This window comes from Schistocerca piceifrons, chromosome 7, assembly GCF_021461385.2.
Source record: "Schistocerca piceifrons isolate TAMUIC-IGC-003096 chromosome 7, iqSchPice1.1, whole genome shotgun sequence".
NCBI lineage: Eukaryota > Metazoa > Arthropoda > Insecta > Orthoptera > Acrididae > Schistocerca > Schistocerca piceifrons.
The window spans coordinates 483,618,452-483,642,015 of NC_060144.1; the positions used below are offsets into that span (position 1 = coordinate 483,618,452).

Sequence of the window (23,564 nt, forward strand, 5' to 3'; positions counted from 1 at the left end):
TTTATATTTGTATAACACAACATTTCATTAAATGTACTGACTGGTATCTCTAAATTACAGTGAAATTTTCATTATAATGAGACTTACACAAGAATTAAATTTTTGTTCTGTATGAGAACTGAAATCAAAAACTTTGTCTTTTGCAATATTCTGTTCAGCTTTTAATCTACTACCAACATCCATTACAATAAATGTTACACTGTGCAGTAAAATACTCAGTTCTTTTATAAACTCCAGGATAAGTCCTCATAAAGTAAAATAAAGCTGTTCTCAACCCAAAATTTGGTTTGAACATCACTTCAGTTCACTGTTCAATGATCTGTTGGTTGGTAAACCTTTGTTTTTTAACTAATTTATAGAGCCAGTTACAGAGGGAAATTCAGTTTAATCTGAACTTTGACCCAAGCTGCAACATGACATTTTTTGTATTAAAAATTCATGGTCAGAGGTGAAATATACCAATGAACCAAAATATAATATTCACTTTTCACTGAGAGACTGATTGCTTTGTAGTGGCATTGTGGGCATTTGATATGATAAGGAATGTGTATAAGCAGAGTGGAGATGAATGTAGAATTATTCTAGCAGCAAAATTGCCTCAAATGGGGAACCTACTTATTTAAGCAATTTTGACAAAGGGCAGATTGTTATGGCCTGGCATGTGGAAATGAGTGTATAGAAAACACAAAGCTGACTGACAGTTGACATGCTACTGTCAAGAGAACATATGGAAAGTAGCTGAAAGATAGTGAAATCATGAGTAGGAGACAAGATATTGGATGAAACTTCCTGTCAGATTAAAACTGTGTGTCAGACCGACACTTGAACTCAGGACCTCAAGCATCAGTCTGGCACACAGTTGTAATCTGCTGGGAAGTTTCTTATCAGTGCACACTCTGCTGCAGAGTGAAAATTTCATTCAAAGTGTTGGATGTCCATAACTCATCACACAACATGGAGGTCGGAGGCTTGCCCAATCTCTAAAATAAGATAGGTCACGATCTATGACAGATTTGATGAGCAAGTGCAATACTGGTAAAGGCATAAGTGTTTTGGAGCATGCCATTCAGCATACATTGTTGAACATGGGAATCTTCAGCAGATTACTCCTACATGTTCCCATGTTGACCCATTGACACCATTATATTATGAATGCTGTAGATGTGGAAGAGGAGGGGAGAGAGGGAAGGGAGGGAGGGAGAGAGGGAGAGAGAGAGAGAATAAATAACAAAGTGCAACACAGACTAAGAATATATTGGAATGCTATAGGGAAAGAGGCAGTTAATGATTACAGTGGTGACATTTATTTGAAGTGAAATAGAATAACAGGAAAATACCCATGAGAAGGAAAGTTGTGCAATGAGCACAAAAAAAGAAGTCAAGTAGGAAACAGAGGTGTGGGGAGGAGGGGATAAGGTAAAGTAGGAAACACAGGTATGGGGAGGAAGGAATAAGGAAATAGTGAGAACCAGATGGGAAGAAGGTGCTTCCAGTGGCAGTGGCAAAATGTGGACAGCTTATTGTACCAGAGTATCAGAGATTTGCCAGAATGTTCCTTCTAGAATGTCCAAAAATTCCACAATATTATAGAATCTTCCAGAAGATTTGCAGATGTTAGAAACCACTGAAGTCAACCACAATTAGTGGCAGATGCATTACTTACATGTTCTGGACATTCTTGGCAAAAGCTTCCAGGTATTCCAATAGCAACTCCAGCAGATGAAATCAGTGCATGTTTGAAGAAATCATTTGTTTGGCCTCGAGCGAGGAAAGTACAATTAAGATTAAATACGAGAGCTCAACTTTCCAATGATGAAGAAATGAAACATTCTTTCAAAAAATTCTTACAAATTACTGAAGGAACTCACCCAGTTGAGTGTATTACTGGCCAAAATTGAACTTGCAAATGATTTGCATAGTATTGTCAACAGCCCAAATGAATTAATGGATGAAATTTATAAGAAAATCGTTCAAAATTACTCAGGTTGGTTATTTGAAAGATCCACTTTACCAGCATGCTTGGATGGCCAAAGTGGTTAAAACAACCACTTGCAGCATGCAGAGAATCCAGCTTCGAGTCCCACTCCAGCACAAATGTTCATTTGTTCTGAAATATTCTACAGCTGATGCAGAACCACAATCACAGTTTCTGAGTTCATTCTTAACTGAATGCAGCTGTAGATCATCAGTGCAGTGTCTCAGACACTGAACTGTAGAAATGACATTCCTGATGGTATTAATTTGCCATTTCAGTTTTAAAAAAAAGAAAAACTCCAATTTCCAGTAAGATTAGCATTTAGTATCACTGTAAATAAGGTGCAAAGACAAAAGTTAAGATGCTGTGGTATTAATTTGAAGGAATCATGCTTTTCTCATGGTCAGGTATATGACGCTTGTTCTAGGGATGGGAAACCCAATGAATTTTTGTATCTACTTAACAAATAACAAGTGAGAAAAATAGTTCATAAGCAAGTATTGTGACAGAATAAGCTAATTAAGTACAAAATATGGTGGAATCTAAGTAAAGTTTTATTTCACTGAAATAAATACAGCTTTATTGAGAATACCATGATTTAATATAGCTGTATAATTTCTGTATTTAAAGGTTGATTCTTTTAGGATGTATATTATATGTTCTAGATTGTAGAATGTTCTGCAAAGTTCTTGAATATTTTTGAATGTTCTTGGTATTCTGTAAAGAAATGACTATCATGGTACTTTAATTCAAAGTAGGATACTGTTGAATACTTCAGGCAGGATTGAGTTTTTCCTCCTCTGCTGTTCAACCTCTATTTTGAAAGGAAAAAAAAAGTCAGAGTTGGCACTTAACTTCTGTATGAAATGATATTAATGATAAGATTTGTTGATGATCTGTAAAAGTGAGGGAGATCTGCAGGACCTGTTGAATAGAATGAACAGTCTAATTAGTACAGAAACTGGATTGAGATTAAATCAAAGAAAGACTGAAGTATTTAGGAGCAGCACAAATTTGACTAGTGGAAAACTTAATATGAATATTAAGGCCCACATAGTACCCAAACTGAAAAAGTTCTACTAACTTGAAAGTCAAATAATGCATGACAGACGAAGCAAGGAGGACATAAGAAGCAGACTAGCAAAGAGAGCATTCCTTGCCAAAAGAAGCCTGCTAGTAGCAAACACTGGCCTTAATTTGCAAAACAAATTTGTGAGAATTTACAATGTGTGGAAGTGAAATATGAAATGTGGGAAAACTAGAAAAGAAAAGGAGCAAAGCATTTGAGAAGTGGTGCTACTGAAGGATTCTGAAAATGAATTGGACTGTTAAGAAACGAAGTAATTCTCCACAGAAATCCTGAGGAAAGCAATATGAGGAAAACAACAATTTGAAGAAGCACTGTATGAGATTTATTAAGATATCGGGTAATAACTGAACAGTATGAGGTATGTTAAGACATCAGATAATAACTGAGAGGAGGACATATAGCACAATAATAACAGTGGAAAATGGAGATTGGAATATATGTAGCAAATTATTTAGGACATTGTAAGAGCTATTCTGAGATGAAGAGATTGACACAGGAGTGTAAATGGTGGTAGGCCACACAAAGTAGTCACAAAAACCAATGTATGAAACTAATCATAATTATGCCACTTCAGATCAGAGCCACAAGCTTCTCCTTTTCTGCTTCCAAATACTCCCTTTCTTTGCCCTGGCAGCCTTCCCCCTCCCAGATGCCTTACTATTTTACCTTTTGTGAATAGTGAATCCCCACATTCTCTTACTCAAGCAACAGCTCATAAACTCCCTGCCATGTTGTGTGCGTGTGTGGTGGTGGTGGTGTGTGGTGGTGGTGGTGGTGGGGGAGGGGGGGGGGGGGCATGTGTGTGTATGCACGCACACATTGTTAAAGGGTATATGTTGTTAGCAAAAATCTCTCATGTTCATTTGTTCAAAATCTTAAATCTCCTTAAGTTCTTCATCAGTGCCTTGGCAATCAAATAAGCCTATGTTCTTATGTGCCTACTGGAGCACCAGACAGTATATAAATATGCTATTGGAAAAAAAAGATTAGTACAACTGGAAGGACAATGTTGTTTTTGATCCAATGATGGCACATGTCACCTAGGGGATAGTGGATGTACTGAAAATGATTTCAGTGTCATCCAGTAACAGACAGAATAGTAGCATAGCTACTAGAGCACCTTATGTGTCTGCTCTTTAATAGGGAATGCTCACAGCCAGAAGACACAGTGTGGTGCACATGTGCGAAGCATGCAGGCAACCATGCCACAGAGCCATCTTCATGGTTCCTACAGCCAACTGAGTGAGATTGAAAGGGATCAAATTGTGGCCTTCTGAGTTTCAGGATGGTCCTTCTGGAGAATTACCACATAAATTGGACGTGTTATGTCAGTTGTGCAGTGATGTTGGTATCAGTGGTCATGTGAACAGAACCTGTAGATGAATTCTGGACACCCATGAAGCACAGACACCTGCAGGGATCATTGTATAGTAAGGGCAGCAGTGGCAGATTGTACAGCTCCCACAGCACAGATAAGAGGACATATGAACCCAGACATGTCGTCATGAACCATTGCAAATTGGTTATTAGCAGTGGAACTATGGGCATGCACACCTTTAGCCTGTCTTCCATTCATGCCATGGCATCAACATGCATGGTTCAACTGGTGTCATCAGAGGTGTCAAGATGGAATGGAGCACCATGGTCTTCAACAATAAAAGCAAAGCCTACCTACAAGCAATTGATGGTCATTTGCATGAACAACACAGACATGTTGAGTGTTGTCTCTTAGAGTGCATTTGTCCAAGACACACTGGTCCTATTCCAGGCCTTATGGTCTGGGGTGCAATAAGCTCCAACTCTCATACATTTTTGGTGTTTTGTCGAGCTTGCAACTAGAAGGTGATGAGTTGTTTCAACAGGATAATCTTGTTCACACACTGCCCTTGAAACTCAATATGCTCTGCAAGATGTGCAGCATGATCTCTGGACTTAACTCCAATCAAACACAGGTGGGATGAGAAGTGCCTCATACAACTTGTCAATCAACAACTCTTACAGAACTACATGAAGCAGATGTGGCATAACATATCCCAGGGCAGTAGTCACTCTCTGTACGGTCGCCGCGCAGGATTAGCTGAGCGGTCTAAGGTGCTGCAGTCATGGACCGTGCAGCTGGTCCTGACGGAGGTCCGAGTCCTCCCTCGGGCGTGGGTGTATGTGTGTTTGTCCTTAGGATAATTTAGGTTAAGTAGTGTGTAAGCTTAGGGACTGATGAGCTTACAGTTAAGTCTCATAAGATTTCACACACATTTCCTTCTTCTCTGTACGACTGACTGGTTGCATTACCACCCGTGGAGGCTACACCGCATACTAATATGGGTGTTGCAGCATGAGTTGACACATGGTACCTCAGAATGCTTGTGCTATTGATCTCTAAATGTAATCATTTTATGTATTCCATATGCACTGTTGCAACAATAAATTTTGAGTGAACTATAAACCTCTGAAAGGGAGCATTAAATTTTTTCTGGCTGTGTATATATATTATATACATAATATCTATATTTATATACCTTGGGGAACTCCAGTAGGCATGTAAAAACATGTGTTTATTCAAATGAAATGTTGTGTCAAAATTTCAAAGGAATCGGTAAAGAAATTTTGGATATTTCAGATTTTGAACAAACAAACATGAGACTCACTAACAAAGTATCCCCTTTTACAGGGTGTGATCAGAAAGTAATGGGAATTATTTAATTTATATATCTGATTTTCAGATCTTTTTGTCTTGTTGGTACACATGTTCCTGATGTATATTTGTGTTTTCAGCTGTTTTAAATATATAGTTTATTGTTGACAGTCAAAAAGGTTATACATATTTTCAAGTGCTTGGTGAGTGTTTACTTTTGAAAAAGATGGATCAAGGAATTTCCATAAAATTTTGTGTTAAAAATGGGATAAAGTGCAGCACTGCATTTGAAGTGCTCACTGTGGCCTCCGGCAAATCTGCTATGAGTAAGACAAGAGTTTACAAATGGTGTAAACATTCCAAAGAGGGTTGAGAAGACACTGAAGATGATGACTGCCTTGGATGCCTTAGCACATCAATAACTGCTGTCAGTGTGGAAGAAGTAAAGAAAATGGCTCTAGAAAATCACCAAATCACCATCAAAGAGGTTGCTGATAATGTCAGTGTATTGTTTGACTCAAACCAAGTAATTTTTTGGATGCTTTGGACATGAAACCTGAAGCAACAAAGTTTGTTTTGAAATTGTTGAATTTTGATCAAAAATATCATCATCTCAACATTGCTAAGGAATTGCTGAATGAAGTCGATAATGACAGAACTTTTACAGAATATTATGACAAGTGACAAAAGATGGTGTCAAAACCAAGGCCCTCTCATCTCAATGGAAACTACCTGAAGAGTCAAGACTGAAAAAAGTGCAACAAGTTTGATCAGATGTGAAGGTTCTTCTCACTGTTTCCTTTGATTACAATGAATGCCTGCCTTACGGCCGTACACTCAATAAGGAATATTACCTGGAAGTTATGCATCAATTTCATGAAGAAATCTGAAGAAAACAACCAGAATTGTGGCAAAACCACTCATGGAAATTATATCACAACAATGCTCCTGCTCACATCTCACTACTTGTTCATCATATTTTGGCAAAAACAAAGCCGTTATGTTGCCCCAGCCACTGTATTTGCTGCTCCACATATCGCACATCCTGCCCACCTTCTGACCACTTATTTCTATTCCCAAGGCTAAAGAAAACCATGAAAGAGTGTCATTTTGCCAGTTCCAGAAGTGTTTCTGAGATTTAAAAAAGTGTTGGCGCAAGTATGTTATATCTGACAGGGAAGGGGACAAAGTTGATGTTGAGGAATAAAAAAAGATTCTTTAAGAAAAACAAAAATTCCTATTACTTTTTGCAGGCTGTGAGTTTTCTTTTAGTATATTTCATACAGATGCAGTTGGACATGGCAACAGTTGCTGTGCTTTGTTGCATCACTGCCTCCCTGCCTGGAATTGAGAGTTTGAATGAAAAAGGCATGATTGTGCACAAGACCTTACACATTTATAAGTTTGCTAATAAGGACTATGGGGAATCTACCTGTCAATCTGATGGTCCTCTGATGATTCCCATGAGGAACAGGAGAAAAGTTGGTCCAACTGAATCTGTATCTTTCTGAATGAAGAGGCATGATGCCAGTGAAGAACTTAGATTAATTGGAGATGTAACATTGTATTTTCATTATTAATAGAGATTTAGTTTTAAGAAAAAACAAAATATGACATAGCCTCATGGCCAAAGACAGAGGTCATGTGTGAGTGAGTTGTGGTTATGTGAATGTGTATGTGTTGTGTACTTTAGAAGAAGGTCTTTTGAATGAAACCTCACTTGTTTAGCAGTATTTTTGTTTGCGCCCATTTGCGATTCAACATCTCCGCTATATGGTGAAGAGCAGTCTATCCTTTTCATAATATTGTCACAAATAAACATATTATATATATACTACTACAAAACTGAGTTTGCAATAAAAGGCTCAAGGTTAGGGAGAGGAGAAGAGGAGATGGACAGAGGGGTGAGAGGAAGTGAGTGTAAGAAGTGGGAAAGAGGAGATGGACAGAGAGAAGGAGAGAAGAAGGTGGACATAGAAAGGGTGGAGAAGAAGGTTAGGACATATATCCAGTTTCCATACATATTAAAAATGTGTACTTTCTCTTTTCCATTTTTCCATTTAACCAGCTTGAATCACAGCAATGCACATCTGACAACATCTAGTAATTTGATAAATTGCTCCATTTGCATGAAGCTATGAAATTCAAACCATGGAAAGTTCCACACAAAATACAACAATATTACAATAAGAATAGATTGCTACTCACCACACGGAGACACTGTAGAGTCAAAGACAGGTACAATGAAGAAACTAGTTAACTTTAAGCTTGTGGACAAAAAGTTCTTCTTCAGAAATAAAACACACACACATTCACACAGGCATGACACACACACACACACACACTTGGCCAATGACTCCGGTCATTGTGGCCTGACTGGTCAGTGACTGCATCTGATGTGAGCAATAATCTGAGATGGATTGTGGGGGTAAGGAAGAGGCATGGGGTTGGGAGGGGGAGAGATAGCAGCACCCAGTCATGCTGAATTGGTTAAAGACATTCTCCCCTTCTCTCAGTCCTTGAGGTGAAAATACTTTTTTGCCACCAACCCAACCAATCAGACTCACTCCAAAACCAACATTAAACTGTGCCTGACACAGGTCACTCCTCCATTCAACCATGATCCATTCCCAGTGCTCCCAAATCACCCACTGTTAACTTTTCAGACTCTCCTAACATTTAACCTTGTTTCACCATCATCCCTCAAATGCCTCAACATGGAAATCACCCATATATCTGCAGAAAGAACTGTAATTCATCGCCTAAAAATCTTATCCCAACCTTATGATTCTACCTGCTGACAAAGCTCCACTACTGTAGTTATAGACTATAGGAATTACCTGGCAGAGGGGTTCCACCAGCTGTCAGATACATCCACTTACAAACCCTGCCATGGTGACCCCTTTCCGGAAATCCTGCAGGATCTCCAGTCACTCCTCAAATCCTTAGACCCATCCCAGAACCTCTCCCCTGAGCCTCTTTCACCTCTCATCCCAACCACTCCACACACTCTACCTTCTTCATGCTTTCTGAAGTCTATAAACCCAACCATCCACAACATGCCATTGTAACCAGTTACTGTGCTCACACAAAGAGAATTTTCACTCTCATGTGGCAACACCTTCAGTATGTTATGCATAGCCTACCCTCCAATATAAAAGGCAGCAAGCATTTCCTCCACTGTTTTCCACAGTTCCTGTTCTTTTACAACCCAGCACTCTGCTCATCACAATTGATGCCACCTCCCTCTATACTAATATCCCTAATGCCCTTGGCCTTGCCACTATTGAACAGTGCCTTCTCCAGTGCCCAATTGGCTATAAACTTACAACTTCCTTCCTGGCTACCATGACCACCTATAGCCTCATCAACAATTACTTCTCTTTTGAAGGCATCACCTACAAAAAAATCCATAATGCAACAAAGGACACACACATGCCACTGTCTTATGCCAACCTATTCATAAGCCATCTCAAGGAATTCTTACTAATCACCCTCACATGATTCAGATTCACTGATGACATCTTTATTATCTGGACCTTGGGTAAGAACATCCTATCCACATCCCTCCAGAGCAGCTGTCTGCCCCATTTGCTTCACCTGGTCCTCCTCAACTCAACAAGCCATCTTCCTCAATGTTGATCTCCACCTCAAGAAAGACTACATCAGTACCTCCATTCACATCAAATCTCCCAACTACCATTGGCACCTCCACTTCGACTGTTACTACCCATTTCACACCAAGAAGTCCCTTCTTTACAGCTTAGTCACCAATGGTTGTCATATCTGTAGTTGCAAGCAGTCCTTCTCCAAATATGCCAGATGTTTCAAGTATCTCTTGTTATACCCGGAAATGAGGAATTTCCTACCTACTATCCTTCCTCACCAACCCTTCTGCAGTGGTATTTTGCCACCCACTGAACCTATGCAGTATCCTTGTCCACCACTATTCCATCCCTGCTCCCAAACACTTGTCTTATGACTTCTATCTGTGCAATAGACATGCTCCCACTACCATCTATTCCAGTCTTGTCACAAGCATGCCTCATCTCATCAGAGGCAGGGCTATTTGTGAAGGTAGCCATATGACCTACAAACTAAGCTGCAACCAGTGTGCTGCTTTCAACATGGGCATGATGTCTAACAAGCTATCTGTCTGTGTGAATGGCCACTTTTTCCAAGAGAAAGCTGGACCACACTATTGCTGAATTGCCTGACATGATGAGCTTCATTTCAATGCCCTACACATCTGGATCCTTCATTCTAACACCAGATTTTCTGAATTGCCTAGGTGGGAACTCTCCCTATGACATATCTATCCTTCTTTTCCATAACTTCCTGGTCTCAACCTTTGTTAGTCTCTGCTCTCCACCTCCCTACCCCTTCCCTGCTCCCACCCCAACACTACATATGCCTTCTATTCTGTCACCACACTTACTAATCTTTTTCCCTTCTCTACTCCTCTGCTCTCACCTCTCCCTTTTCTGCCCCAGCTTAGCCTTTTGACTCTACACCTGGCAGACACACACACACACACACACACACACACACACACACACACACACACACACTTGCAGGTATCACAACATCTTCCTCCACTCCCGCCCCACTAACCTCCCTTCGCCCCAACTACCCATGCCTCCCCTTCTTACCTCCACCATCCACCCAAGATGGCTGCTCACATCAGATGCAGTAGCAGTCTGCAGTCAGGATGCAGTGGTCAGAGACAGTGGTCATGTATGTGTGAGTTGTGCTTGTGTGGATGTGTGTATTTTCTATTTCCAAAGAAGGACTTTTTGTCTGAAAGCTTAAGTGTTTATCAATCTCTTCACTGTGCCTGTCTGCAACTCAACTGCTTTTCTATACAGTAAGTAGCAATATATCTTCTTCATAATGTTGTTGTACACCAAGAAATTCTCTATATATTTGAATGATTGTAATAACATTGTGTCCATTGAAAGCTCACTGAGAATCAGTGTTTAACATGAACCACAACTGCAGTACAATAGTATTATATAGATGACACGTGAGTCCAGCATGGCATTTTGTAAGTAATAATAATAAGGAACAGTAAACATGAAAATACAAGTAAAAATCATATATACAATTCATTTACTTAAAACTATCACAACTGGAATCAGTAGGGCATGTATAATGTGTTACTTGTTTCAGAAAGCCAAGAATTTTTCATTATCAATTATTTTGTTGTATTTGCTGTGTTTAAAACATTGATCTCACTGCTGTTGAAGCATTTTGTTCTGATAAAATACTTAAGGTGGTAGTCAGTTCTTTTTCACAAATAAAAAGAGACATGTCTCTCCTATAAGACGAAAGTGAAAGAATAGCCAACTTTGTGCTGCACTTGTGAGAGAAAATAAATCCCTGAAAGTTGACTCAAACTTGATTTAACAACATACTACACTCACTGACTTACTGAATCTCTTATGCATAAGCTGCTTTTGTAGACTGTTGGACAATAAAAATAAAATACAATACTATACTAAGGGAATGCATAAAGCTTGCAATAAGTATTTTGTCCCTTCTGTAGTGCTGCTACTATTTTTTGGTGCTACTGGATAATAGTACTGCTACCACAAATGGGCTGCAGATACCACACTAGGCACAGAGTGGACCCAAAACATTGTTGCATCAGACGCAGAAATCCTACTAGTGAGTTCCTACACAGCCGGCCTAGGGCTGTCACTCACAGTACTGGCAACACAGCAGGAAGGCAAGCTGGCCACAGCAAAAGCAGGCTCACTGCCACACATACCCATTGCTGCCTTGTTTTGTTGTATGTAGTTAGAAGCAGTAAATAGGCAGAACAAATAAGAACCTAACCATTATAAGTACCCATAATTTCAAACCAAAGTATTCACAGTCTGGCAGCACATAATGCAATGGGAGATTCACTTCAGGTGATGAGGCTATATGATTTTGCAAGCTGTCACCATGAGACACAGACTCTAGCATTGACACACCAACTACTGGGGCTGAGTCACTTCCAGAACCTTGTGCCTTCCAACTGGTGAGCCACCATGGGCTCACTTAAGCTGTAGCTGGACTACTGCCTTGGAGGACAGCAGTTTGTATCCAAGGCTGTGAAGGTGCCCAACAACCTGTACTTACTCAGGCAAACTGTCACGACACACCACCAGTCAAAGGGGCAGGCTCCACTGCTACATCCATTCTTCCAGTACAATAACCAATTACAGACTTATGCCGGGCTGGCAAAAGTGACACTGCAGGTGTCCCATGTCGGCACTCGTATTCTGCATTGACACTGGCCGGTCGCTGCCTCAGCAACTGCCAACCTTACTGCCATCAACAAACACCCAGAAGGCATGTAACCATTATGGGTTGATGCTATGAGTGGGTATCTGGGAGGGAAATAACTATTGATGCTGTTTGGATACGCTACCAATGGCCAACATGCCGACAATGACCCACTGCTGCAACGTAGTGGTGAACCACACCATTCCACTACACCCCCTTGCACACTTTCGCAGTCATTACAAGCTAATATATTAATGATGAACAAGCATACTCTAACATAAATATAAGCCTTTTCTGCAGATTATTCATTCCCATAGTGCCCCATTATCCTTCGCTGTAGTCATAATTATCAAACTTGTAATTAGAGAATCTTGAAGTTAAGATCCTTGTGTATTGTACCTTTGCAGACGATGGGCAGGAGTGACCAGTTCTGGGTGGGGTCTGCCCTACTAGCAGCACCAGTTGTTAAGCCATCTACCTACACAGTATCTGTTCGTCTACCAAAAGCAAACTTTTTCCATCTTCTTGGAGATGGTAAGAGAATTTCTGGAAATGACTCAGCTATAACAATGCAGAGCTTAAAAGCGGAAACTGTGCTCCTGCTAAGAGAGGGTCATGTGATACCTATGCAGGTAAACAACAAGTAAATTTCACAACATTTTGTGTGTTTGATTCCTTGCTGAAGAAATACACCATAATGAGCAAACTGTTTTTAGTGTTGGATGGTGTGTGTTGTGTGTGCATGTGGTATTTTTTTCCAACTTTTTATGGCATGGAACTGAATTATTAATAATTTATTTTTGTTTCTACATTTTTATGACTGACTACCGTACTCTTTTTGTGTTTCAGTATACTAGAGTAGCTTCTCCTGTCTCTGACCGACTTCTTCTTATACAATGAATGCTAAAGCTATTTACCTTTCTCGTTAACATAAAGATTGCAAGTTATGGTCGCAAGTCAAACAGGGTCAAGTGTCAGCAATATCTGCCCATCTGCCCACAGTATCCCATAAGCCATGTCAACTTCTCCCTTTCTAATTGCTCCAGTGGAACATTTAACCATAATCTTTCCTTCTTTCATTGAGCATACACTCTTGATCTTAACTCTGCATATATATTTGTATAGTTCCATTCTGCTGGGAAATTATACCTGCCCTTCTTACTATTTGATATTTACAAATGTCTTTGAGGGGGATATTTTTGAAATTTAGATTTCTTAAAATGTTTGTAACACTTTTCTGAGAATTTAAAAAGTGTGAATACAACATTTGTTTTACATACACTCCTGGAAATGGAAAAAAGAACACATTGACACCGGTGTGTCAGACCCACCATACTTGCTCCGGACACTGCGAGAGGGCTGTACAAGCAATGATCACACGCACGGCACAGCGGACACACCAGGAACCGCCGTGTTGGCCGTCGAATGGCGCTAGCTGCGCAGCATTTGTGCACCGCCGCCGTCAGTGTCAGCCAGTTTGCCGTGGCATACCGAGCTCCATCGCAGTCTTTAACACTGGTAGCATGCCGCGACAGTGTGGACGTGAACCGTATGTGCAGTTGACGGACTTTGAGCGAGGGCGTATAGTGGGCATGCGGGAGGCCGGGTGGACGTACCGCCGAATTGCTCAACACGTGGGGCGTGAGGTCTCCACAGTACATCGATGTTGTCGCCAGTGGTCGGCGGAAGGTGCACGTGCCCGTCGACCTGGGACCGGACCGCAGCGACGCACGGATGCACGCCAAGACCGTAGGATCCTACGCAGTGCCGTAGGAGACCGCACCGCCACTTCCCAGCAAATTAGGGACACTGTTGCTCCTGGGGTATCGGCGAGGACCATTCACAACCGTCTCCATGAAGCTGGGCTACGGTCCCGCACACCGTTAGGCCATCTTCCGCTCACGCACCAACATCGTGCAGCCCGCCTCCAGTGGTGTCGCGACAGGCGTGAATGGAGGGACAAATGGAGACGTGTCGTCTTCAGCGATGAGAGTCGCTTCTGCCTTGGTGCCAATGACGGTCGTATGCATGTTTGGCGCCGTGCAGGTGAGCGCCACAATCAGAACTGCATACGACCGAGGCACACAGGGCCAACACCCGGCATCATGGTGTGGGGAGCGATCTCCTACACTGGCCGTACACCACTGGTGATCGTCGAGGGGACACTGAATAGTGCACGGTACATCCAAACCGTCATCGAACCCATCGTTCTACCATTCCTAGACCGGCAAGGGAACTTGCTGTTCCAACAGGACAATGCACGTCCGCATGTATCCCGTGCCACCCAACGTGCTCTAGAAGGTGTAAGTCAACTACCCTGGCCAGCAAGATCTCCGGATCTGTCCCCCATTGAGCATGTTTGGGACTGGATGAAGCGTCGTCTCACGCGGTCTGCACGTCCAGCACGAACGCTGGTCCAACTGAGGCGCCAGGTGGAAATGGCATGGCAAGCCGTTCCACACGACTACATCCAGCATCTCTACGATCGTCTCCATGGGAGAATAGCAGCTTGCATTGCTGCGAAAGGTGGATATACACTGTACTAGTGCCGACATTGTGCATGCTCTGTTGCCTGTGTCTATGTGCCTGTGGTTCTGTCAGTGTGATCATGTGATGTATCTGACCCCAGGAATGTGTCAATAAAGTTTCCCCTTCCTGGGACAATGAATTCACGGTGTTCTTATTTCAATTTCCAGGAGTGTAGTTTCAACCACAGCAGAATTTCTATTGTACCACATCTCATATATACAGGGTATCCCATTTATCTTGACCACCCTAAATAACTGTTTGTCCACATGCAAATTACTAAAGGTTTCAAGCAAATGTTCTTTAGCTGTCTGGGGGACATCTATCAGTATGATTGCCTTTGTTGTAGCTTTGTTTTTTACAATGATATGAACAGCAGTACGACTTTTTTAAATGGCACCCTGTATTTTTTATCTATATCTACATCCATACTCCACAAGCCACCTGTGTGGCAGAGGGTACCTCGAGTACCTCTATCGGTTCTCCCTTCTATTCCTGTCTTGTATTGTTCAGTAATTCATTTCTTCTCCTAAAGGCCTATTCAAAAATGTATTACAGTGTACTATTTACTGAAACACAAAGTTATTAATTACATAATGCAATATTGACTTTGAGCCTGGGATCACAAACTTGTCCACTTGCTGGAGTTGTCAGACAACAAATGCAAACCAAGTAAAAACATAACACAGAATTGACTTTGACTCTCTTGTACTATTGCCCAGGAGCAGAACATTCAAAGGTGCTCAAAGTGATGATCCTGGACATTGATTCACTGGTGCACTCATTGAATGAAACAATTACGAGGGCTATCCACAAAGTACATTATGTTTTCGTTTGTGTCCGTTAGGGGCGGGGCTAGTGCGGCCACCTTGGTGTCATGGCATTCCGCTTCTCATTCGGCATCCTGCCGTGCTAGTGAGAGGTTCGTGCTGTACTCCGTTGAGTTACTGTGACAGTTTGAAATGTCAGCGTTAATTGAAAATGCCGTGAAGTGTGAAGTGCGTGCTGTAATAAGGTTTCTGACTGCAAAAAACTGTACACCGATAGAAATCTATCGGCAGCTGTGTGAAGTGTATGGGGACAACATAATCACTGAAGGTGGAGTGCGTCAATGGGTCATAAAATTTAAAAATGGCTGAACTAACGTTCAAGACGAAGAGCGAAGTGGAAGACCCAGCATAGCAACTGCCGAACTTGTCAAAAAAGTCAATGCCGTGGTCCGTGAAAACCGTAATTTCACAATAACGGAACTCTCTATGAGTTTTCCACAAATTTCACGAAGTTTGTTGCACGAAATCATTACCGAAAAGCTAGGTTACCACAAGTTTTGTGCAAGATGTATACCAAAAATCTTGACAGAGATTCACAAAAATCAGCGAATGGCTGCAGCATTAACGTTTTTGGACGCTTACAAGAAAGATGGCAACTCATTACTCAATCGCATCATTACTGGTGACGAAACATGGGTTAAGCATGTGAACTGTGAGACAAAATTGCAGTCAATGCAGTGGGGGCACACAAATTCCCCCCAAAAACCCATGAAATGCATGCAGACAATGTCGGCAAGGAAGGTGATGGCGACTGTCTTTTGGGACAGAAAAGGTGTGATTTTGTGGATTTCTTGGAAAGAGGCACTACAATAAACTCTCAAAGGTATTGCCAAACTCTGTACAACCTCAGAAGAGCAATACAAAACAAGCGCAGAGGAAAGTTGGGCTCAAAGATCTTGCTGATTCACGACAACGCCCGGCCCACACGGCAAATGCCACTCGTGAAGTTCTCGAATCTTTTAAGTGGGAGTTGTTTCCTCATCCGCCGTACAGTCCCAACCTGGCACTGAGCGACTTCCACTTATTCCGAGCAATGAAGAAGTGGTTGGCTATGCAGTGTTTTGATGACAACGCACAGCTTCAAGAAGAGGTAACTACGTGGTTGAAGGCGCAGGCGGCCGAATTTTACAACGAAGGAATTTCCAAGTTCGTCCATCACTACGATAAGTGCCTTAATTTAAATGGCAACTATGTAGAAAAGTAGTATTTAAGTGTGGCTTTCATCTGTATATAATAAAAAAAATTTCCAATCCTTTATTTTTAATTCCAAAACGTAATGTACTTTGTGGATAACCCTCGTATTTACTGCTTCCAATGTTCCCTGCTGAAGAGAATTACAAACAAGCATGATACATTCCTGTATGTCCTCTGGAATTGTTGGAATAACACAATAGACAACATCTTTAATGCATCCCCAAAGAAAAAAGTCCAGAGGATTTAAATTAGGAGACCTAGCAGACCAAGTAACTGTTCCTCCTTGACCAATCCATCTGGCAGGATACCTTCAGTTTACAACACAACGTGCACGCAAGGCATTATGTGTTGGACATCCATAGGGTTGATACCCCAGGAGCATTCTGGTTCTTAGCGGCACTTCATGCAGAAGAGGAGGAAGAATTCATCTGAGGAAGTTGGCATACACTGTGCTGTTTAGACTACCATTGATGAAATAAGGGCCAATAATTGTAGTACCAAGCATCCCACACCAGACATTAACTCTCCATTGACGCTGATGTTCCACCTGTCTAAGCCATTGTGGGTTGTCTCTGGACCAATAATGCATGTTCCTTGATTTTAACTGTCCTTTGTTTGAGAATGAACATTCATTGGTAAATAGAACATTGGAGAAGAAGTTCGGGTTGGTGCGGATTTGCTGCTGTGCCCACTGACAGAACTGTACACGATTCTGGAAATCATTCCCATGCCATTCTTGATGTAGGTGTACATTTATTTATTTTATTATCCATCTTTAGGCATTAAAAAATGCAATTGATGTCATCATTTGTGTACGTATACAGTTTACATAACTAACAGAAATGGTGTAATATATTGTAGATCATTATTGTCTAATAAGATACAAAAATTTGTCCTTGATGCTGCACAAGGTATTTTCATTATATTTACATGCATAAGTTTAATCTAAGTGAAACTATTTTAGTACTGGTACTTATGATCATCTTTAGTGCACATTATAAACTCTTCTATTGTATAAAAAGATTTTTCTCTAAGCCATTTCTTTGTGACACTTTTAAACTCATTCAGTGACACATTTTGTGCCTCTATTGGCAACATGTTAAATAGTTTTACTCCCATGTACCTGTAACTATCTTGAGTTTTCTTTAGTCTAGCAACTGGGATGTCAATTTGCTGTTTTACACGTGTGTCGTGGTAATGGATAGATTGTCATAGTTTGTGACTGCGTTAGTTTTCTTTTGTGTGTATCAGACAACGTAGTATAAAGAGAGCTGCAACTGTTAGTATTTTTAGATTTTTGAAATATGGTCTACAAGACTCGTTATTTATGACTCCATGGATGCATCTGACTGCCTTCCTTTGCCAAATGAAAACTTGTTTTGCTCTGGGTGAGTTTCCCCACAACAAAGTGGCATATGTTAAATGGGTGTGGAAAAAGGCGTAGTATGCATTGAGTAATAACTTACCACTAACACATGACCTTAGTTTACCTAACAAATATGTCACATGTGCTAACTTAGTACAAATATAATTGGTATGACTCTTCCACATTAATTTTGAGTCAAGATGGATCCCAAGTAGTTTAGCTGAGACACAATCAATCTTATCACTCTTAACACACAAGCCAAAGAGAATATTTACAGTTTTATCATGATTTATATGCAAGTCATTGAGTTGGAACCACTTGATGGCTACTCTGAGATGAGCCTCACTTTCCTCGTTTAATTTTTCTAAATCTTTCTCTGCTGTAACAAAAGTTGTATCATCTGCATAGAGTGTGGATTTACATAACATGGTGCTGGGCAAGTCATTTACATATATTATAAAAAGTAAAGGTCCAAACACAGAGCCTTGTGGTACACCCTGCATGATATCCAAGACATTTGACCTCATATTGTTAAAATGCACAATTTGTTTCCTGTCGCTCACATAGGATCTGAACAGAGATAGTTCTGAGCCACTAATACCATAGCAGTGCAGTTTTTCTAGTAGTCTCCTGTGACTGGCAGAGTCAAATGCCTTGCTGAGGACCACAAGAATGGCATTAACTGATAATCCTGATTCAAATGATGACAATATATATGAAACAACATCTTCAACTGCTTTTGCCGTTGACAGGCCGGACCTGAAGCCATACTGAGAGTCACTAAGAATATTATTCACAGACAGATGTTGACTGATTTGGAGCTGTATGCAATATTCCACTACTTTTGATATGATGGGTACAAGGGAGATTGGACGGTAATTATTAGGACAAGACTTGTCACCTTTCTTGTGCAGTGGAGTAACGACTGCCATTTTTAAGGATGAAGGGAAACAGCCACTGACAAACATCCGGTTCATAAGAGAACAGAGTGGATGTGCTATTACATCTGCTATTTTTTTTTTATTACAAAATTGGAGAGACCATAAATGTCTTCTGATTTTGAGTAACTTAATTTTGCTATTGCAGTTTTAACATCTGTTACTTTTACTTCTTTCCATTTAAACACATGAACCATATCCTCAAAATTTTGATGAAATGAATTTCTATTATTTGAGATATGGTTGTTGTCACATTTATGAATATGTTCATTTGCAGCACTGTTATTCATACTGGCAGCATTAATGAAGAAGATGTTGAAATCATCTGGTGTGATACAAGCATCACATGAATTATTTTTGTTAACATCTTTATTTCTACCCAGATGAGTCTTGATAACAGTCCAGGCTGCTTTGCATTTATTTTGGGACTTATTAATATAATCATCATTTGCCTTGCACTTGCTTAACCTAATTTTTGCCTTGTATTTGTTCCTCAAACTTATGTAGTTTGCTTTTTCGGCTTCACTATTTTTTGATTTGTCATAGGAAATCATTAACATTACATGGTAAGAATGGAACCAGTGACAAGTAAGAATTTGATGTACGCTGGTTTTAGGAATGCCAATCTCATGTTCAAGCTGTCGTGTGCTTACATGTGGATTCATAGAAACAAAGCAAGAACAGTAACTTCGGCAGCTTTGTATGTGCGAGTGCTACAACAATTGTGTCATCATGGGCTGAAACTTCCCGTTTCCTGAAGCGTCGCAACAAGATGAGAAAACATCCGTTGGGAATATGGTTTGTGTCAGGATATCACTCTCTGTACAGTTCTGGTGCCTGCTTAGCATTTTGCCTACCTTCAACAACAACAACAACAATAAAAGAAACATTATGTCATTGCAGTTTGTAGGAAGGACAGCCTTTACTGTATGCCTACTTTACACAACAGTATTTAAAAGGACTAAACTACTGTCCTAAATGTACCCGTACATAAGAAAACAGTATTACAATTACTGTTCTGCTAACTTACGTTCCCCACAGATGAGTAGTATTTCTATCTTCTCTTCATTGGTGTACATTCTACTCACACAATTCTTCAACTGATGATGGTTGACAGAATGATGGGTGTGCATTCTACTTATGTTTACATTTGTTCTCTGTCGATGTCAGCACATGGATGTGTTTCATTACCCCCAGTACCTGCACTAAGCGCTGGGAGCATCAACGTCAATGATGTATTATGTAATTAATAACATTGTGTTTCAGTGAATGGTACACTGTGATACATTTTTGAATAGGTCTTTAGGAGAGGAAATGAATTAGTGAATAAAAAATGCAGGGCACCATTTAAAAAAGTAATACTGCTGTTCATATATTTTATAAGAAACAAAGCTACAACAAAGGCAATCATGCTGATTGATGTGCCCCTGATGGCTTAAGAACATTTGCTTAAATTTGCATCTGAACAAGCAGTTATTTAGGGTGGTCAAGATAAATGGGACACCCTGTATATGTGGTATATATCCTCACTTTTCCCTTTTCTGCTGCTTCTTGTTCTAATTACTTTTGTCTTTTTCTGATTTTATTTTCAATACACATTCTGTAATCATTAGATTGTTAATGCAATTTTCAATGAAAACAGCAATGTCATCAATGCATATACATAAATTAGAAACTGACTGGCTAGCATAACAACAAGCAGGCTAACCTATAGTCCTAGACACAAGGTATTTAGATGAAAAATTCTTCATATAACACTGACACCTGCCAAGAAATTTTTTTTTGGAATTCAGCACCTTTTTTGAGTCATCAGTCTATTGACTGATTTGAAGCAGCCTGCCACAAATTCCTCTTCTGCACTAACCTCTTCTTCTCAGAGAAGCACTTGCACCCTACTTCCTCAATTATTTGCTGGATGTACTCCAATCTCTCTTTTCCTCTACAGTTTTCGCAGTCTACAGCTCCTTCTAACCCTATGGAGGTTATTCCCTACTGTCTTAACACATATCCTATTGTCTGTTCTTATTGTCAATTTTCCATATGGTCCTTTCTTTGCTCATTCTGTGGAGGGCCTCCTCATTACTTATCTTATCGGTTCACCAAATTTTCAACATTCCTCTGTAAAACCACTTCTCAAATTGTTTGAGTCTCTTCTGTTTCACTTTTCCCAGTATCCATGATTTACTACCATACAATGCTGTGCTCCAAACATACAGTCCCAGAAATTGCTTCCTTGAATTAAGGCCTATGTTTGATACCAGTAAACTTCTCATGGTCAAAAATGCCCTCTTTGCCTATGCTAGTCAGTTTTTTATGTCACCCCTTCTATGTCCATCAAGGACTAGTTTGCTTCCAAGGTAACAGAATTCTTGAATTTCATCTACTTCATAATTACCAGTTTGATGTTAAGCTTCTCGCTATTCTCTTTTCTGTTGCTTCTAATTACTTTTGTCTTTTTCTGGTTTATTCTCAATCTATATTCTTTACTCATTAGACTGTTCATTCTATTCAGTGCATCCTGTAATTCTTCTTGATTTTCACTGAGAATAGCAATGTCATCACAAATATTATCATTGATTTCCTTTCACCCTGAATATTAATCCTACTCTTGAAACTTTCTTTTATTTCTGTCAATACTACGTTGATTCATAGATTGAACAGCAGGAATGAAAGACTGCATCTCTTTACACACTTTATCATTCCCTATTAGTGCTTGTACATATTGTGTATTTACCCATCTTTCCCTATAGCAGACTCCTATTTTTCTCAGAATTTTGAACATCTTGCACCATTTTACATTGTTGGATACTTTTTTTAGGTTGAAATACCCAATGAATGTGTGTTGATTTTTCTTCAGTGTTGCTTCCATTATCAAGCTTGTCAGAACTGCCTCTCTGCTGCCTTTACCCTTCCTAAAGCCTAACAGATTGGCATCTAACAGATCCTCAGTTTTCTTTTCCATTCTTCTGTATATTCTCCTTGTTAGCAACTTGGATGCCTTAGCAGTTAAGCTGATAGTGTGACAGTTCTCACTCTTATCTGCCCTTGATGTCTTCTGAACTGCTTGTATGATATTATCACAAAAGTCTGATGCTGCATGTCACTAGTCTCAGAGATTCTACACACCAACTTCACTAGTTGTTTGGCTGCTACTTCCACCAAGCGATGTTTATCCTTTCTGCCTTATATGATCTCGTGCTTTCCATAGAGCCCTTTTAAATTCTGACTCTAATACTGGATCCCCTACATTTTCCAAATTGACTCCAGTTTCTTAGTCTGTCATGTCACTGGACAAGTCTTCCCCCTCATAGTGGCCTCTTTCAGCATATCTGGTCTTTATTTTATGTTTAACAGTGGAATTCCCATTCCACTCTTAGTGTTACCATCATTGCTTTTAACTTCAATGATACTTTGACTTTTCTATATGCCGAGTCAGTCCTTCCAACAATCATTTCTTTTTCAATTTTTTCACATCTTTCCTGCAGCCATTTTGCTTTGACTGTCTTGCACTTCCTTTTACATTCCTAAGGGAACTGTAGGGCTGTATTCCTGTATTTCCCTGAACATTTCTCTACTTTCTTCTTTTATTGTTCAGTTGAAATATTTCTTCCATTAGCCAAGAATTCTTCACACTTACCTTCCTTGTACCTATGTTTTCCTTTCCATCTTCTGTGATTACCTTTTCAGAGATGTCTACTCCTCTCCAGCTGAACTAATTACTATTGCAATATCCACACCCTTAGTGAACTTCAAATGCATCTCATCATTCCTCAGAACTTCAGTATCCCACTTCTTTCCACACTAATTCTTATGGAGGATTATCTTAAATTTAAGTTTACTCTTGATCATTACTAAATTGTGGTCTGAGTCTTTATCTGATCCTGGATAAGCCATACAATCCAATATCTGATTCTGGAATCCCTGTCTGACCACAATGTAATCTAACTGGAATCTTCCCATGTCTCCAGGTCTTTTCCAAGAATTCCTCCTCTTCTTGTGATTCTTGAAGAAAATACTCACTATTACCATCAGAAATATATTGCAGATCTAAAGTACTCTTTTCCTCTTTAACTCCTACTGCCATGCCCATATGCTCCTGTAAGCCTGTCTATTCCTTCTTCTACAATCACATTCTGTTTGCCATCATTATTTTCATTCCCCTTTGCATACTGGATTACTCATTCAGTACCATCATATACTTTGTCTATCTCTTCATCTTCTGCTTGCAACATTGGAATGTATACTCAACTATTGTTGTGAGCATTGGTTTGCAATCAAATCTGATGAAAACAGTCCTGTCACAGAACTGTTCACAGTAGCTCATTCTGGGCCTTCTTTCCTATTCATAACAATCCTTGCTCCTGTTATAATATTTTCTGCTTCTGTTGATATTACCTTGTATTTATGTGACCAGGAATTCTTATCTTGTCTTCATTTCACTCATTGACCTTTTCATATCTAGAGTGATCCTTTGCATTTCCCTTTTCAGATTTTCTAGCTTTTCTGCTTCATTCCATTGTAAACATTTGACAATGTCAGTTGGATTGTGGTCTCATATACAAAAAGAATTTTTGTTGAGTTGTAACCTCTACTCTCAAATCACTTACATTTCCTAATCAAATATATTTTATGATCTCTGACTGCAGTTGGCTACAGAGATAGAACTGTTAAATTCTTTTGTTGTTTGATACATTGATAAGTTCTAGGTTTTTGAGAGTATTCCATGAATCTGTTATT

At 40.0% G+C, this 23,564-nt stretch overlaps 1 protein-coding gene across 1 annotated transcript in view; it reads left to right on the forward strand.

Annotated features, from left to right (window-relative positions):
* LOC124709035 (alpha-glucosidase-like) overlaps positions 1–23,564 on the forward strand; it is a 233,687-nt gene that overhangs the window by 176,123 nt on the left and 34,000 nt on the right. Inside the window, exon 12 of the mRNA XM_047240682.1 lies at positions 12,381–12,605. Within this exon, the coding sequence (XP_047096638.1) occupies positions 12,381–12,605 (225 nt within the window). The remainder of the gene's footprint in view (positions 1–12,380; positions 12,606–23,564) is intronic.